The sequence below is a fragment of the Pantherophis guttatus genome, chromosome 1, assembly GCF_059756535.1.
Source record: "Pantherophis guttatus breed Tessera chromosome 1, ASM5975653v1, whole genome shotgun sequence".
In the NCBI taxonomy this organism is placed as follows: domain Eukaryota; kingdom Metazoa; phylum Chordata; class Lepidosauria; order Squamata; family Colubridae; genus Pantherophis; species Pantherophis guttatus.
In genome coordinates this window covers 326706309-326723270 of record NC_142063.1, presented here as the reverse complement: position 1 = coordinate 326723270, position 16962 = coordinate 326706309, and the positions used below count along the sequence as shown (strand labels likewise).

General features: G+C 39.6%; 1 protein-coding gene across 2 annotated transcripts in view; it reads right to left on the bottom strand.

Moving 5' to 3' along the window:
• Nucleotides 1-555: 555 nt before the first annotated feature.
• The window catches only part of RABGEF1 (RAB guanine nucleotide exchange factor 1), a 39085-nt gene continuing 22678 nt past the window's right edge, over nucleotides 556-16962 (bottom strand). For both annotated transcript variants that reach the window (XM_034420959.2, XM_034420960.3), the window contains 5 exons: nucleotides 12170-12251; nucleotides 11195-11327; nucleotides 8656-8747; nucleotides 4731-4987; nucleotides 556-3414 (listed from right to left, as the gene is read on the bottom strand). In XM_034420959.2, the coding sequence (XP_034276850.1) occupies nucleotides 3016-3414; nucleotides 4731-4987; nucleotides 8656-8747; nucleotides 11195-11327; nucleotides 12170-12251 (963 nt within the window). In that variant the 3' untranslated portion in view covers nucleotides 556-3015. The remainder of the gene's footprint in view (nucleotides 3415-4730; nucleotides 4988-8655; nucleotides 8748-11194; nucleotides 11328-12169; nucleotides 12252-16962) is intronic.

Genomic DNA, 16962 nt, shown 5'->3' with positions numbered 1-16962 from the left:
CATAAATACATGTCAGTTACCAAGTGTCCAAATTCTAATCACATTGTGAGGATTGGTCAAAAACTTTGTTCCCCAATGCGTTATAACTTCAAACAATCAATAAATAAACGGTTCTAAACTGAGGACTACCTGTACCAATGAGGTTCTTTGAGTCTCCCAGCTACAGGCCTCTTAAGAAAATCCCCCAAAGGAGACTAATTTTCTCTGAACCTAAAGCGACCCATGGGCCTTGTAGGACATGCAGATTCTATAAAATAATTTATCACCTTTAAACACATAATGAAATGAATGGTGTAGAAAAGTCAACCTGACACCATTCAGGAAGAGTGACCTTGGTTCTTTCTTATTAGATTACAGAAAAAAAGTAACACTCAATTTTGTAATTGAAAGTGAGGTCCCTTTTTTGCCCCCAAGAGTAATAAGGTATAATTAAAGATAATCTGATACTATTAGCAGTTACAGGCTTTTCAGGCTTTAAAAGATTTGTGACTAAACTTGAACCATCAATGAAACATAAAAAATTGTAAATCAAGATTTCTGTTGACTAATAATGAGTTATGTTGTACATGGTTTATTTCTGTTGACAGCAATTTAACAGTGGTAGCTATAATGATGCCTTTTTGGAGTGAAATATATACCTGGAAAATCTGAATTAGCACCTAGAGTGTCAAAACAACGAGGCCAAGAAACAAAGCTCTGAAAATTGAAAAAACTGATCAACGTGGACTTTCTGCAGCCAAAGGAACAGCTTGTTTACTTCACTTCCACAAATTTAATTGAGGAAGGGAAAAGAATATAAATATTTAGCCTTTTAAGAAACTCAGACATTAGCTGAGTTGCAAACTGAAAGCTGATATGCTTTTTAAAGCAGGTATACACAAAACAGGTCACAGTCTTGGTCTGACCTTATTGCAAAAACAGATAAATACCTGTACAGCTAAAATGTGATAAAGATGGCTTTTTCATATGTTGCCCAAAAACACGGTTTGGAATGGAACACTTTGGAATCCCATGTTTCCCAGAAGTACAAAACAAGACTCAAAGAATTGAGAAGACCTTAAGAAAAAGAGTTGATATTTTAAAAGTGTTCTAATATTAAAAACAGATAACATTGCAAAGAAGGGTTTTTTTTTTCTTTCTCTTGAATTATGAAGTTTGTTTGAGACTTAGTGATAATCAGGATATCAAAGATGTTGAATGCACACACAAGTCCCAGATATTTAGGATGACTTTAGCAAATTGGGAGTGGGGGGGGGGGGGGAACGGGACTGCATTTAAACTATATCCTTCAGGGAAATGCTTAATATAGTTTCACATAACTCAACCTGGCCTTTCAAAGAATCCCAGCTCTGCCAAGTTAAAGTGGAGCTTTACCTTAATTTGTAAAGTTAAAAGTTAAAAAAGCATCACCCATCAACAAATTCAGCATTCCCTAACTTGGTCCCCCCCACCCCCAAATCTCCTGGACTACAGTCTATCATTCCAACATGTGTATCTTGCTCAGGAAAAAAACTACTATAGTCTTAACATGCTGGGGAAGGCTAACTAGTTCATCCAGTTTGGCAAATTCTTGCATCCACACAGCCATGCTAGGTCTTTGGCCAAAGAGAGAAGATTCTGACTGGCTGGATCATCACAATACTAAGAATACTGAAAAGGTTGGAGGGGAAGAAAAGGCAGCCATTCACAGTGATATGTTGATGAGTTAGGGAAGGGAGAGAGGGACTGTGGAGATATCACCAATGGGCTTCATCTTCAGCACAGCACTGAAAGAGTTGGGAAAGCAATGGGTCCCTCTTGAAGGAGACAGCTATTCCAGCCATCATAGCAATCAAGACAAATCCTGGAAGCTGTACTTCAGCAATATAATAATACAGATTCCTAGTTTGTTCAAATTCATATAAAAAATGTATGTAGTCCACAAAATTGCATAAGCCAGTTTACTGCCTTTAGGATTGTCCATATTTCTGTTTTCTGAATGGTCATATTTTTGACCATTTATAATTCCATGGATGAATCCATTTAAAAAATGTGATTCAGGAAAGCAATCAAACTTTCTTTTGTATACCTCATTCTTTTGATTTTTTTTTCCAGCACAAGACAGTCTCATGCCGTACTAATCATTTCTTGGAAGGCTATGCACAAGTCTACGAAGCAAATGATTTTTTAAAAAACACTAAAGCACTTTGACAGCCAGAATCATCTTGTATCATGTGATCTTTACAGCAATTCAAACTGGCTCCAGCACTTCATACATACACCCACAGGTACCATCCAATTCTGCTCTAATCTCTATCAAGGTCTAACAGTGCAATTGCTAGAGACCAGCACCGCAAAAAGGGCGCTATTCCAGGCTGAAAATTCAGATAAGAAATTATAAATATTAGGAAATGACTTTAGTCATGTTAGAACTATGTCCAAATATGTTATTTACTACAATGTAGTGTTTCCTTGATGTATCCTATTCTAGATCAAAACTATAAACCAAAAACGAGTGAAGGAATTAAAAAACCCAGTTTCCATTCTTTGCTAAATGTCATGCTATTAAGACATTGCTCAATGTTCAAACCTATTTACAATCTTAAATATTTACTTTACAACACATCTGTTTCTGAAAACAAAGTTTAAGAACCCTTTACACTTCTTTCTCAAACTCAGCATTCTTGGCAAAGTGTGATAAGCAACTCTGTTTAGGGAGTGAAGATAGCACAACCAACCACCAGTTGATTTTAAAACTTGTGCATGCTTCGAAGAAAACAATCCCCAAAGCATTCCTTAAAAATCATATTGAATTTCTGTAAAAAGGAAAGGTAAATTCATTTCAGGAACACATAAAAATTCAGCCCTCATAGTAACCAACTCTGACTAAAATAAATATCATGGAACACATCTACCAACAAAAAGTACCTTTAAAATGTGCCAATTTTAAATTTGTTTCATTTTTCTCCCCCCCTTAGCCCATCTGCCAAGCAGGAAAAAACAGAAGGAAGGAATATCTGAGTCCTGAAGCCATTCTCATCCAGCATAAACCTGAGGTTGCAGTGGAGGGGGCAGTTTGTCATTTTCAACATTTTCAGAGTCAATGGCCGCCAAGGCTGGGTTTGGGGCTTTAATCTCCAAAGGGTACTTCTCCACAATCTCCTGGACTTCCTTGGTGATCCCGTCAGTCCAATCAATAAGGTCCCTCTCGAGCTTTTTGGCCTCACTGACAATCCTCTCCTGCCTCTCATTCAGTTGTGAGAGGAGGCCAAGGTTCCTGTACATTTGGCGCATCCCCACACATACGTTGGCTGGCCAGTTCTCGGGTTCTTGCTTCTTTGGAGAGGTCTGCCCAGACATATAGCGGTCAAAGTCTTCCTGGCTCAGGTTTAAGGACTGAGCATCCAACTTCTCTATGAAGGCAACAGCGCAACACTGCAAAAGCAAGAGCATCGGTTCTTTCAGGTTGCGTACAGTTAACACATCGACTCCATTCATACGCAAACTATTTGATGTGACTCTTAAAATATGATGTAAACCTTGATAATGAAACCTTTTGCAAAAGTTTATATTACTGCTTAATAACAATAATACCAATAATAATAAATAAAGATGACTAAAAATTGCTCAATTTTTAAATATAATTAATATTTATATTTATAAATATAAATATTTATAAATATAATAAATAAATAAATAAATAACAAATAAATTTGTTTGATCAGGAGGCCTACAATCTTCATTAGAAATTTGGCTATGCATTCCCTTTCTGAAGTATATGTTACAGTATACACTACAGTTTGTATGTTCTGATACACGCAAACTTTTATTCATCTTGCAACTCGTGTGTGTGTGATAAGAGTGAGCGAAAGAGTGAGTAATGAGTATGCCTTGCTTAGACCATCATCAGCTATGGAGCAATATCGTAAACTACCCAGAGTCCATGACAATTGAAGTAATAGATAAATCAAACAAATAAATATAGAAAATGCACTGTTATTTTTTAACGCTTTCATGTCTTCACCTCCTCAAATATATACCAAACTTCCTGCTAAAGCTAGGTCTGGATTAACAAAACACAAAACTTGCTCAAAGAAACTATATTTGGGTTAATATAATGACCTGGTTAAAAACATGTTAATGTCTTGGCTGGGTTCCCATCACACAATGAATAGCTAAGTACACAACTTCACTGTAGCTCATTGTACAAACCCAATAAAAGTTTTCCTAGTTTTAATTTTAGTTCTGTGCAACAATTCAGTCATACTTGGCTTCCCATTCCTATTTGGCAAACATGGCAAGAACATTGGAATAGTTATTATTGCAGACCTTTTTTTAAAAAAAAAAAAAGTACATGTAGATTTTGTTTCTGGTATTTCAACAGCAAGAGCTAGAAAGTTGGTATTTTTCAATATATTTAATATATTAATTATCTGGATGTTAGATTTCCTTGATGTAAGTGCATCATATAGTTTCTCCATAGTGCCTCATGACTGTACGTTCAAGATCCAGAAAACATGCCAAGCACATGCTTGCTGATGTAACAATGAAGGCCACAAATAAGAACACCAAACCAGATGAGCCAAAAATTGTTAGGCGGCCAATAAATTTAAATAAATGATGATGATGATCATGATAAGTTCAGCTTCTCTTCCATTAAGAGAAAACAAGAAAAATAGGTTCGGCATCTGGCAATATATAGTTCTTCAAATTCCCCTAAAAAAAAGAGAGTCACGATTAGATACACTTACCAGGTTTGTAAAGTAATAGCCATCCTCCCCGGTCATCAGCCTGCTTGGATTGCAGAACCGAGTAATGTACTGAATGTTGGACTGCAGACGGGGTGGGTTGCCCTTCAGGACAATATAGATGAGAGTGGGCAAAAAGTCATCAGCTGAAGCTGGCTCAGCCTTTGTGGTCCTGATGGCATTAAAGATGTGCTTGCTGCAGCTAGTGATGCAGGCCAACTTGTCCCGGGGGACACGCTTCGAGTCCATTTCAATTATGTCTGCAAGAGGAAAACAATCCCAAGAATCAAAGAGGGCTGCATTCATTGGCAGGGCTCTTTCCACTTTAGTTGTCTTACCCTCCATAGTTAAAAGTGTTTATTAAATCTTGCATGGTATCTTTCTTTTAAAGGCTAGAAATCAGGAGACTGTGAGTTCTAGTCTCCCCTTAGGCATCAAAACTGGCTAGGTGACTTTGGATCAGTCACTCTCTTTCAGCCCATGACATTAAGTTTGGGTGACAAGCTAATTGGTTGACTCCTGCCGCAGCCAATGGATCAACATTTATTTATTTTATTTATTTGTTTAAATTTCTATACCGCCCTTCTCCAAATAGGACTCAGGGCGGTGCACAGCCTAAGTAAAAACAAAGCATACAAAATTTAAAAAACAGTATTAAAATAATTAGATATTCTGGCCGTAAATTAAAACAACCCAATTTAAAACCAATTTAAAATTTAGCTCAAGCCAGCCCAGCTAGTTGAAATAAATAAGTTTTCAGGGCCCGACGAAAAATCCGGAGGTCTGTTATTATACGTAACTCCGGGGGAAGGTTATTCCAGAGGGTGGGCGCCGTCACAGAGAAGGCTCTCCCCCTGGGGGTCGCCAGCCGACATTGTCTGGCGGACGGCACCCTGAGGAGGCCCACTCTGTGCGAGCGTACTGGCCGGTGGGAGGCTATTGATGGCAGTAGGCGGTCTCGTAAGTACCCCGGCCCTAAGCCATGGAGCGCTTTAAAGGTGGTCACCAACACCTTGAAGCGCACCCGGAAGACTACCGGGAGCCAGTGCAGCTCGCGCAGGAGAGGTGTCACATGGGAGCGCCTTGTCGCCCCCATAATCCCCCGCGCGGCCGCATTCTGGACCAGCTGGAGCCTCCGGGTGCACCCCAGGGGGAGCCCCATGTAGAGAGCGTTGCAGTAGTCCAGGCGGGAAGTGACTAGTGCCTGAGTGACTGTGCGTAGAGAGTCCCGATCTAGAAAGGGGCGCCACTGGCGTATCAGGCGAACCTGATAAAAAGCCCCCCTGGCCACGGCCGTCAAATGGTCTTCTAAAGACAGCCGTGCGTCCAGGAGGACGCCCAAGTTGCGAGCCCTCTCCGTGGGGGCGAATGATTCGCCCCCAATAGCCAGCGATGGCGTCAGCTGGCTATATCGGGACGCTGGAAGCCACAGCCACTCGGTCTTGGAGGGGTTGAGTCGGAGCCTGTTTCTCCCCATCCAGGCCCGCACGGCCTCCAGGCACTGGGACATCACTTCAAGGGCATCGTTGGGGTGGCCTGGGGTGGAGATGTACAGCTGGGTGTCATCAGCGTACTGATGGAACTCCACCCCGAAGCCACGGATGATCTCACCCAGTGGCTTTACATAAATGTTGAACAGAAGGGGCGAGAGGACCGACCCTTGTGGCACCCCACAAGCAAGGTGCCTCGGGGTCGACCGCTGCCCCCCCGTCAACACAGATTGCGACCGGTCAGAGAGGTAGGAGGAGAACCACCGCAGAACGGTGCCCCCCACCCCCAACCCCGCCAACCGGTGCAACATGATACCATGGTCGATGGTATCAAAAGCCGCTGAGAGGTCTAACAGGACCAGGATAGAGGAGCAACCCCTATCCCGAGCCCTCCAGAGATCATCCACCAACGCGACCAATGCCGTTTCCGTGCTGTGCCCAGGTCGGAAGCCGGACTGGAGCGGGTCTAGATAGACAGTTTCATCCAGGTACCGGGGAAGCTGTTGTGCTACCACACTCTCAACAACCTTCGCAACAAAGCGAAGGTTGGAGACTGGACGATAGTTAGCCAAAACAGCCGGATCCAGAGAGGGCTTCTTGAGGAGGGGCCTCACAACCGCTTCTTTCAAAGCGGCCGGCAGGACCCCCTCACTCAAAGAAGCGTTAACAATCTTCTGGAGCCAGCCTCGTGTCACCTCCCGGGAAGCCAGTACCAACCAGGAGGGACACGGGTCCAATAAACATGTGGTCGCATTCAGCCGTCCCAGGACCCTGTCCATGTCCTCGGGAGCCACAGGATCGAACTCCCCCCAGATAACACTCTCAAGACCTGCCTCAGTCATCCCATCCGGACATACCCAGTCAGAGGCCAGCCCTTCCCGAATCTGAGCGATTTTGTCATACAGATACTGCACAAAGTCCTCAGCTCGGCCCTGCAATGCAGCTGATCTGGAAAAAAAAAAGGATCTTGCACTTGTGAGAAAATGCTAGGAAAGGAGGAGAAGAAAAAAAGCCTTATCAGTTAGCAGCCCTGCTGTACAAGAAGAAGAATGCAAGTTTTAATATTAACCAATCCACTGATAAGCCAAATTATCCAAAAATGATTTAGGCAATTCTAAATAGTTAGCTACTTAAAAGAATGACAAGTACCAGTGCTATTCTTCAAAGAGGCTTTTCTCTTACGAGGTAAGAGGAAAAGGAATGCCTTGAAAATGCTGCTGGCTGCAATATTATCATTTGTCCTTAAAATATATGTTTCTGTCCTAAAACTGTTTTATAGCATATATAAGACTCTGCAGGGGGTTCAGATGATTGACAGCTAAAAGGTACAGTTACAATCAACCAGGTTATTTATTTATGACAGTTTTGAAAGATGAACCCTCAGTTACTGTATTCAGCCTTCCATATGCAGGCAATATAAAATATTAATAATGATTTTTACGACACCGGAGTAGCACAACTAAACATCTAAGTTCAGAGAGCTGCTGAATGACAGTTTTCCAGTTGGTGAGACAAGATTGAGAATTGTTGTGAGTTATAGATAAGCCATATCTGAATGGCCATCAATTCATAATCTCAATTCTAGAATAAGATCTTTTCAAATCTCAAGCCAAAACTGGAAGGGACAGAAGGCTCAATGACCCAGATTTTTGGCCTTGGGGAAATAAATTGCTATGAAAACATGTAATGGCACAGAGTAGGCACACCATCAAAAGGAACTTATCCTACAATGAATTTTAAAGAATTCCAGGCAGTTATTCCAGTGATGAAATGAAAGATATGTAAGCAAGGAAGAGGAGAGGACAGGAAGAATTCCTTAGAAATTAGGGACACCAACTAACTAAGTCTATACAAACTGAATGGATCAAAGTATTCTTCTAAATAGTTAAGTAGCCAGTGTGAAAAATGTCCACTTTTTTAATCATTAAATTCCCCTTAAAAAGTCTTTCCTGGGTGGGGAGTATGGAGAGAGAATGAAGCAGGTAGCATTTTCATGTCATTCTGGTTCTACAGCTGTTGGATGTAGCAAACTTTACCCTTGAAATATTATTCTTACATGTTTTCATACTAGCATGTATAATGCTAAGCAGAAGAGCTAACAAACTGTAATATAGGTTTAGATTTTTATGTATGAATCAGCCACACAAGAAATGTATTATCCCATTATAGAGATAGAGATAGCTATAGATGATAGATAGATAGATAGATAGATAGATAGATAGATAGATAGATAGATAGATATTTGAGAAATCACTCCTGAACAAGATTTTCACAAGAAAAGGAATGTAGGCACCCATGGGCTAAACTCACATTCTTCTTACTTAGCCTTCTGATATGAGACAAGTTTGCTCCTGGGATTGAACTGATGATTTTTACTGTGGTGAAGACATTTGAGATCAATAAATACTCTCTCTCCAACCCAACAGTCCTTTACATACCTGTGATAGCTTTCACAACTACATCTGAGACTTCAGGGATTTCTTCATTGACAGGAACACAAAGCATTTGTGGAGTAACCCAGTGCAAAGCTCTGCCGGTTGATTTGAAAGCAAGAGGGAGGGGGGAACACTATTAAAATCTTTAAAATAGTTTAACCTGTCAAGACTAAAATAACAAAACTCTGTGCCTCAAAAATTGCATTCTGGAAAACAAAAGCAGAGAGCAAATATTTAGTTACTTAAATAATCTGCTTTTATTTCTTTATTTAATTTCTTACTGCGTACATCCTAAACCACCTGGCTCAAATCACCCAGGGTTTTTAAGAGACCAATATCAACGTCATGGGAAATCCATTCTTAGGCATGATTTTAAATACTTTTGGATGCATCCAAAACCAGTCATTTTGAAACATAATAGCAGATTTGCTTTAAGTCATCTATAGATTATGACTGGAAAAATAAAGAAACTCTGGTTTTATATATTTTGACTGACAAAACTGGAAAATCTGCAATTTGTCCTATATCCATCTGATTCAGAAAAGAGTGTTAATCCTCAATTTACAACCAGTCATTAGTGACTGTACAAAGTTACAATGGCACTGAAAAAAGTGACTTACGACTGGTCAATGGAGGAAGCTTATCTGATTACCAGATTAGTTTATTAACCTACATGATTCACTTAACAACTGTAGTGATTCGTTTAACAACCACAGCAAAGAAGGATATAAAATTGGGCACAATTCAATTAACAGCCACCCTGCTTAGTAATGGAAATTCTGGTCCCGGGTGTGGTCATAAACCACGGACTATCTATAGTTAGGGGGAAAAAAATCACTTCAGTGCCAACTGTATTGGCCTTTATGAAGCCTACAACATAAACGTTAACATTTGTGTAAAGCTTTCCTCAATCTGCTCCCATTCATCTATTCACTCTATATTAGGGAGCTCTCTTGTAATCTCCAGTGATACGTTCTTATAGGCAAAAAGGTTTTATGAATAGAAAACCTAATTACAATCACATACATTATTTTTCTTAATGTGTAACAATGCATAAAATTATAAGATCTTGTTCTTGCTCTATGCCCTTCAGATTGAATGACCGCAAAATATATATGCATATACTTTGTGTATGTAAAAGTCCAAAAGCATTCAATCCTTAAAGAGGAACCATCTGTTGCCAAAGAGCTTTCTATATGTCCTAGGCCCGTGATGACGAACCTATGGCATGCCTGCCCAAAGTGGCACGTGAAGCCATGTCACCTGGCACGTGAGACCTTGCCTGTTTGTCTTCTAGGTTTCTGGCACGCATGCGCAGCCAACGATCAGCTGTGCTTCGCGCGTGCAGCAGTGCCGAAAACCAGTGTGCTCATGCGTACCGGCCAGCTGATTGTCAGGTGCGCATGCGTACCAGAACCCGGAAGTTCGGCTTTTCCGGAGCGCAATCCATTCGTGTGCACAGCAGTGCCAAAAACCGGCCTGCGCATGCGTGCCTGTCAGCTAATCGTCGGGTGCGCATGCGCACTAGAACCCGGAAGTTTGGCTTTACTGGAGTGTGGCCCTGATGAGCGTGCACGCACATTTCTGCGTGCCCTTTTCAGCATTCGGTGCCAAAAAGGTTCACGATCACTGTCCTAGGCACTTGGTCGGTTTGGGACCAATCTATTGGGTAGAGCGGTCAGAAATTGAAAAAGATTACATTTGATAAATCAGAATACTGATTTGTCAGTATCAGAATACTGATTTATATATAATCTCTAAGTCTGTATTATTCTCCTATTTTCCTCTCTAGAAATTAATTCCCCAAGCTCTGCAATGTTTTTGAAATTACTGAAGAAAAATGTCTGGATGACTTGACTTTTCGATATTCACAGGGAAATAAATTTATTAGCTGATATTTGTCTAGGTAGGTAGTCATGAAACACGAACTCTTTACATATTTTTCAAGAATGCAACAAAAGAAAGCAATACAAAACATTATAAGAAGAGCTTTCAAGACAATATATTTCAAACTGAGTAATCCCCCAAGGTTCTTCACATATTGCTCTTTTAGAGAAAAGAAATCAGTATGACGTTCAATTGGACTCACTGCTCCCTTTGAGAAATCTAAATTATATTGGACCTTTAAATCCTTCACAAGGATACAAACATTTGCTGTTTTTCGCTGTTGTTTGTATGATGTATATATTTAACTTTATTGCACAAAACCTCAAACTGCTAATACTGCTGTAAAAGTTTTTTTCTTTATTTGAGCATAAATTTGGTTACTTCAATAAAATAATTAAGGATTGGCATGGCCTTTCTCTGAGGAGGACAATGAACTGAAATGTATTTATACAGCATAGATAAGACAGCCTAAAAACAGTAAGAGTAATATTTCCCTGTTGGCAATAGTGCAGCTTTTAAAAGTTCAACCACTTCAAAGAGAAACCTGAGAAAGGTAAGAGAAAAGCTGCTACAGCCCGAGTCACCCAGGTACAAGTAGGTAACAAATAGTAATGGATTCTGCGTCTAAAAGAGAGATATAGTCCTAAAGTCAAACCTGATTCTTCTCTGGACAGCCAGATCTTTCTTCTCATCCTCTGTGGTTTCCGGGCAGAAAACATATTTATACAAGCGGGTCATTATGTATTTCTCCACTTGATCCATCACTTTTTCCACTTTTTCTGGAGGCACTGCAAAAGACACAAAAATAAACAAATTTATCTGCCTGTTTCCCAGCAATTTGCCTCCTTGCAGCAAACAGCAAAAAAGCAGCCTGGTCAACTTCAGCACTGCCTGATTTAGCACGAGCAGCTGATAGGTGGTTGGATCTGCCTTCCAGAATACCGCATATCAGCTGTTCCAGGCTATGGGGATCGGCGCCCATCGCCACCTATCACCGCATCCATGTTCCCCATTTTCGGCCTCCACGCGTCCCGTTTTCAGCCTCCGCATGCCCCATTTTCGGCCTCTGTGTGTCCCATTTTCAGCCTCTGTGTGTTCCATTTTCGGCCCATTCCAGGCGGGCCAAAAATGGGGCACAGAGAGGCCAAAAACTGGATGTGCCAAGGCTGAAAATGGGGTGTGCAGAGGCGGTGGCAAGTAACAACTATGGCAAGAAAGGTTGTAAATGGGGTAATACCCACTTGGCAACTGTCTTGCTTAGCAAATGGAGATTTTTGGGTTCAATTGGGGTCATAAATAAGTCGAGGACTATCTTTATCTGTTCAACCCCCTTTTAATAAAAATGCAATTTAAATTCTAAACTTGGGGATTCTGGGAAGGCTGGGTACAGGACTTTTGATCCCTCTGGGTTAGCCTTCATCCACATACTGCATTGGTGAAGGATTTCTTCTTTGTAAAATAGGGATTAAAATGTATTTCCCAGCATCATCATTGAGGCAAAGGTCCCCCTCCCCAAGTCCACTCCAAGCACAGACATGAAGAAGCACATCTAAAATTGTATCCATAACAGTTATTACCCTTCTCTCTTCCAAGTTCCATAAATAAAATGGGAAAATATTAAGAACAATACCTTTCCAGCGAGTCTGTAGTTTATCTGCCACATTCTGATAGAGGCTCTGAGCATATTCAGACTGTTCCTCAACACTCAACTCCTACAAAGAGAAATCAGTCATGTGTGTGAGAATGGGCAATGCCCCAAATTTGAGATCTCATAAAATCCAAGTATTTATTACTCTGTTCATTGTCTATATGGAGGCCAGATTAAATCCAAGGTGGTAGGACCTGTTGCTCTTCCTTTTTCACTCTATAGCTGTCCTTTAGTTCAAATGAGGTCCCAATCTTAGAAATAACAAACTGAACTCTTCACAGAACCAGACAGCAAAAGGCAGACACTAGAGGTTGCATATCTTTTTCCAGATCCTTTATTTTCAGGCCAACCAGTAACTTTAGTAAGACTCTCAGAGAAGATGCGAAGTTTCACAGAGAGGATGAAAAACATTTAATATCCAGAAAGAAGGGGAGGTTATGACAAGGGCAATCAGTGCTGGGAAATATCAGAAAAAAATTGATACAAGCATTTCTCCATAAAAATGGCACACAAGAAAATCTAACCTCCAGCAACCCTCCTTCCTTCCCTTTTCTATTTATCGTATTTTTCGGAGTATCAGATGCACCTTAGTTTTTGGGGAGGAAAATAGGAAATAAAAATTCTGCCTACCAGGTATTCATCTGGCTAGCGTCCTTAGCCTGGTCAGCTTCAGCACATTAGTTTGCTCCATGGTTTTGAGGTTGGAGCTGGTTGGGACTAAAAAACAGCTTCTAAAGCACAGCTGATCATCAGAGGGAGCAGCAATTAGAAAAGCAGGCAAAGCACAGAAGATCGCTTCGCTCGCGTTGGGGCTGAAAAACAGCTTCAACAGCACAGCTGATCATCAGAGGGAGCTCCAGTGACTAAAGCAGGCAAACGTCGAAGGGAAGAGAAGGCAGCAGCTGTTTTGGTTAGCAATTTTGGGCACCGCGCATTGCATTTTCAGCCTCCAAATGTGTCACATTTTCGGGTGGTGATGTACTTTGGTGATCCCCGCAGCCTTGAAGGGCTCTCAAACGGAGCGCTTGGAAGCTGAAAACACAATGCGCAGAGTCCAAAAACACAAGCCATTGTCGGTGGCAATCTCTGCAGCCAGGAAGTGGACGCGCGGAGGCCAAAGGGTGGGAGCCAGAGGGTGGGCGGGGTTACATTTGGAGTATAAGACGCACCGAAATTTTCAGCCTCTTTTATGAGGGGAAAAAGTGTGTCTTATACTCTGAAAAATACGGTACATGCTGCCCATCTCACTATTGAGCATATCTGGGCAGCTTACAACTTTGAATTGTAAAATTTATTTAAAGAAAATAGCAAAAGTCTCCTCTCCACCCTACCAAATTTTAAAATACCATAGTGTGCTGCTCCATGTCAGCAATTTCTAAGCTATTGATCATAAGAAAAATGTATATAAGCTTACTCGTTTCATAAGTATAGCAAACACACTATCATATTTCTCAGAAGGGAAGATGACTCTATACATACTAGTAGATTAGAAAACACTTTGCCCTTTGCATTTCTGTGCTATAAACAAATCTAATATGATTATCCTATTTAAAAAGTATATTACAGGTAGCACTCAATTTATGACCATAACAGAGCCCAGAATTGCCATTGTAAGTCATGATGGTTTTAAGTTGAGCCACCCACAGGTTCAACCCAATTTTCTGCAGCAGTCATAAAGCAAATGTAACAGGAGAAGACCGGAAGCGTTGCAGTGAGACAGATGGGGAATAGCGGGCTCTAATGAGCCTTGTGAAATCCCGGGCTCTGATGAGCCTTGTGAAATCCCGGGCTCTGATGAGCCTTGATAATCCCAGGCTGACAAGCCACTGCCGAGGAGTCTTCGGACCAGATCTGTCCTGTGGGGACGGAGAAGGAGGAGAGGCACCTCGGATGACCAGGAGGAACAGGCAAGTTCCTTGGAGGTCGGAGGAAATTCTTTGACTCGGCGGTGGGGGCAGGGGCCATTGCAGCCATTATAAAGCTGGGGCAACTGGACCAAGTTTTGAGCAGGAGCAGTGATTTGAACAGAGTACTGATGCCAGGTGAGTGATTGCCAGCTCATAGGCAAAAAAGAAATTACTTTTAAAATTGTTAAAAGGTACCCCAGTGGAATAACAGCAGCTAATGGGCATAGGGGAAATGAAGGAAGAAGCATAAAGCAGAAGTTAAAAGTGGCAAAGCCTGAAACGAAACTTGTTTTTTGGACTAAAATACGTGGAGATAATTAAAAAAATTAAAAAGGAAAAAAAAACCCACAATAGGTGTGAAGAGGATTGGAAAGAATTTAAAAAGATTTTTGTTGACTGCTGAAGAAAGGACAAAGGGAAAAAAAATTAAAGGCCTGTAACAGAAGATTTCTTTAAAAAAAAAACTGGATTCGGAATTTGGATTTGGATCTTAAATTGACTTGGGGAAATATAAAATTAAGAAGAAAAAGATAAAAATTGGTAAAATTGGTAACGTGGATTTTAAACAAAATGGATACTTTCTTAGGCTGTTGATTGGAATTGTGGATTGGAGAGAGACATCTACAGGTGAAAAAAGAACATTACAACATTGAACTTTTAACACTTTTAAAGCAGTGTTTCTCAACCTTGGAAGTTTGAAGATGGGTGGACTTCAACTCCCAGAATCCCACAGGCTGGGGGATTCTGGGAGTTGAAGTCCACCCATCTTCAAGCTTCCAAGGTTGAGAAACACTGCTTTAAAGTGATAAGAGCAGTGGGAACTTTTAAGGAGGATTTGTTTGTCTGCAAGCTGTTCGACCTTCACAATCAAAGAAGGTGGATTAACAAAACTTAAAATTGGAATAACAACAACCCAGAAATAATAAAATGGCGCAGGAATTAATTGAAATTATTAAAAGGATGCGTATATCACTGAAAATGGAACTAAATGAAATAATTATAATGATGCATGGAAACCCTAAACCTGATGAACCAGAAATTACGTTAGAATACACTCAAGTGGATAAAGAAACTACGAATGAGAAGCAAGAAAGTGATACTGAAGACGAAGACAAAGACAAAGATAAAGATATTGATTATGAAAAATTAAATTACGTGGGAAGCAATAATGAAAAGGAGAGGAGAAAAGAGATAAACTTAGCAATAAAGGTGAACTTTAAAGATTACATTGGGATTAACTGAAAAAAATAGAGAGGGTGGAAAGAGACAAAGAGAGAAAAAAGGGGGAATAGAAAAAATATAAAAAACTTAAATGATTACACTTGGATTAACAGTGGGGAAATAAGAAAGAGAAAAAGGCAATGGAGAGTAATTGAAAATACAGGACAAGATAGAAGAGTTCAGGATTTTAAAATGGAGAAAAAAAGGGGGGGAGAAAGAAAAAAATAAAAAAAATGGGAGAAAGGGAGAAAGAAATAATTGATGGAAAGGGTAAAGAGAAATATGCTGTATACTTTTAGAATTTAAAATGAATTGAAGTAAGATTTATAGATATAAATGAACTTTAGAAAACTCAATAGCTGAGATTGTAAGACTTGGAATGTTTTTAATTGTAATAATGAACTAACTAAAATATTTGAAATTATGTACAAAGCAATGGATAATTATTTTGAATTATAAATGAATTGAAATAAGATTTATAAATATAAATAAGTTCAACATATGAGATTGTAATATTTGGAATATTTTTAATTGTAACTTTGGAATTTAACTAAAAAATTGGAAATTATATTGTATTATGAAAAAGCAATTGAATTTTTTTAAAAAAAATTCTCATTATTTTTTTAAAAAATGAGAATTGAGAGATAGAATTATAAATGAATTGAAATAAGATTTATGATAATGTATTGAGCAAAGTAATTTGATTTAAGATGAATGATTGTAATATTATATATATGAGTGACTTTTAGTAAGATATTGGATTGTAATATTTAGATTAGTTGACAAAGAAAAATATTTGCGATTGAAATAAGGGAATTTAGGGAAATACTGGAAATTATATTATGTTGTGAAAAGGATTAAAGGGGAAATATTTGAATAGGATGGTTTAGAGTTAAGATTAATTATTGGAAAAATGACTGATTTCAAATTTAAGGGTTTTAATTTGGAGAAAATAAGGGAAAAAATTAAATTTGATTAAGATTAGAGATTAGGGTGAATGGTAATATTGGCTATTAGAAGAAATGAGGAAAAGAAAATAAAAAGTAGAGAGAAAGATTATTATGGCAAAAAGTGAAATATATAAATTCTGTTGGAGATAACTAAAATTTGTATAAATTTATGGCTCGGCCAATACTCTGTTCAGAAAAAATGCATTGTTTGTTTGTTTGTTTGTGTAAAAAATAAAAAAACTTGTTTAAAAAAAATAAAGCAAATGTAACAGTCGTTAAGTGAGTCCATTCATTCCTATGGGTATTTTTTGCTAGAAATAGCAATCGAAATAGCACTTAGACTTATATACCACTTCATGGTGCTTTGCAGCCCTCTCTGAGCAGTTTACAGAGCCAGCATATTGCCCACAACAATCTGAGTCCTCATTTTACTGACCTCAGAAGGATGGAAGGCTGAGTCAACCTTGAGCTGATCAGGATTGAACTGCAATACTGCGTTCTAACTACTGCACCACCACGGCTTTGTCCTAAAGTCTAGAAACTAGCAAAAATAATTGTAAATCATGATCACGTGACTGCAGAATGCTGCAACCAGCCCTAAAAATAAACCCGTTCTGTGACCGCAGGGTGACGTCTTTGCCAACATTGGACCTCCAGAATTGGATCATAAGTAATTGGTGGGGGGGGATTCATCATA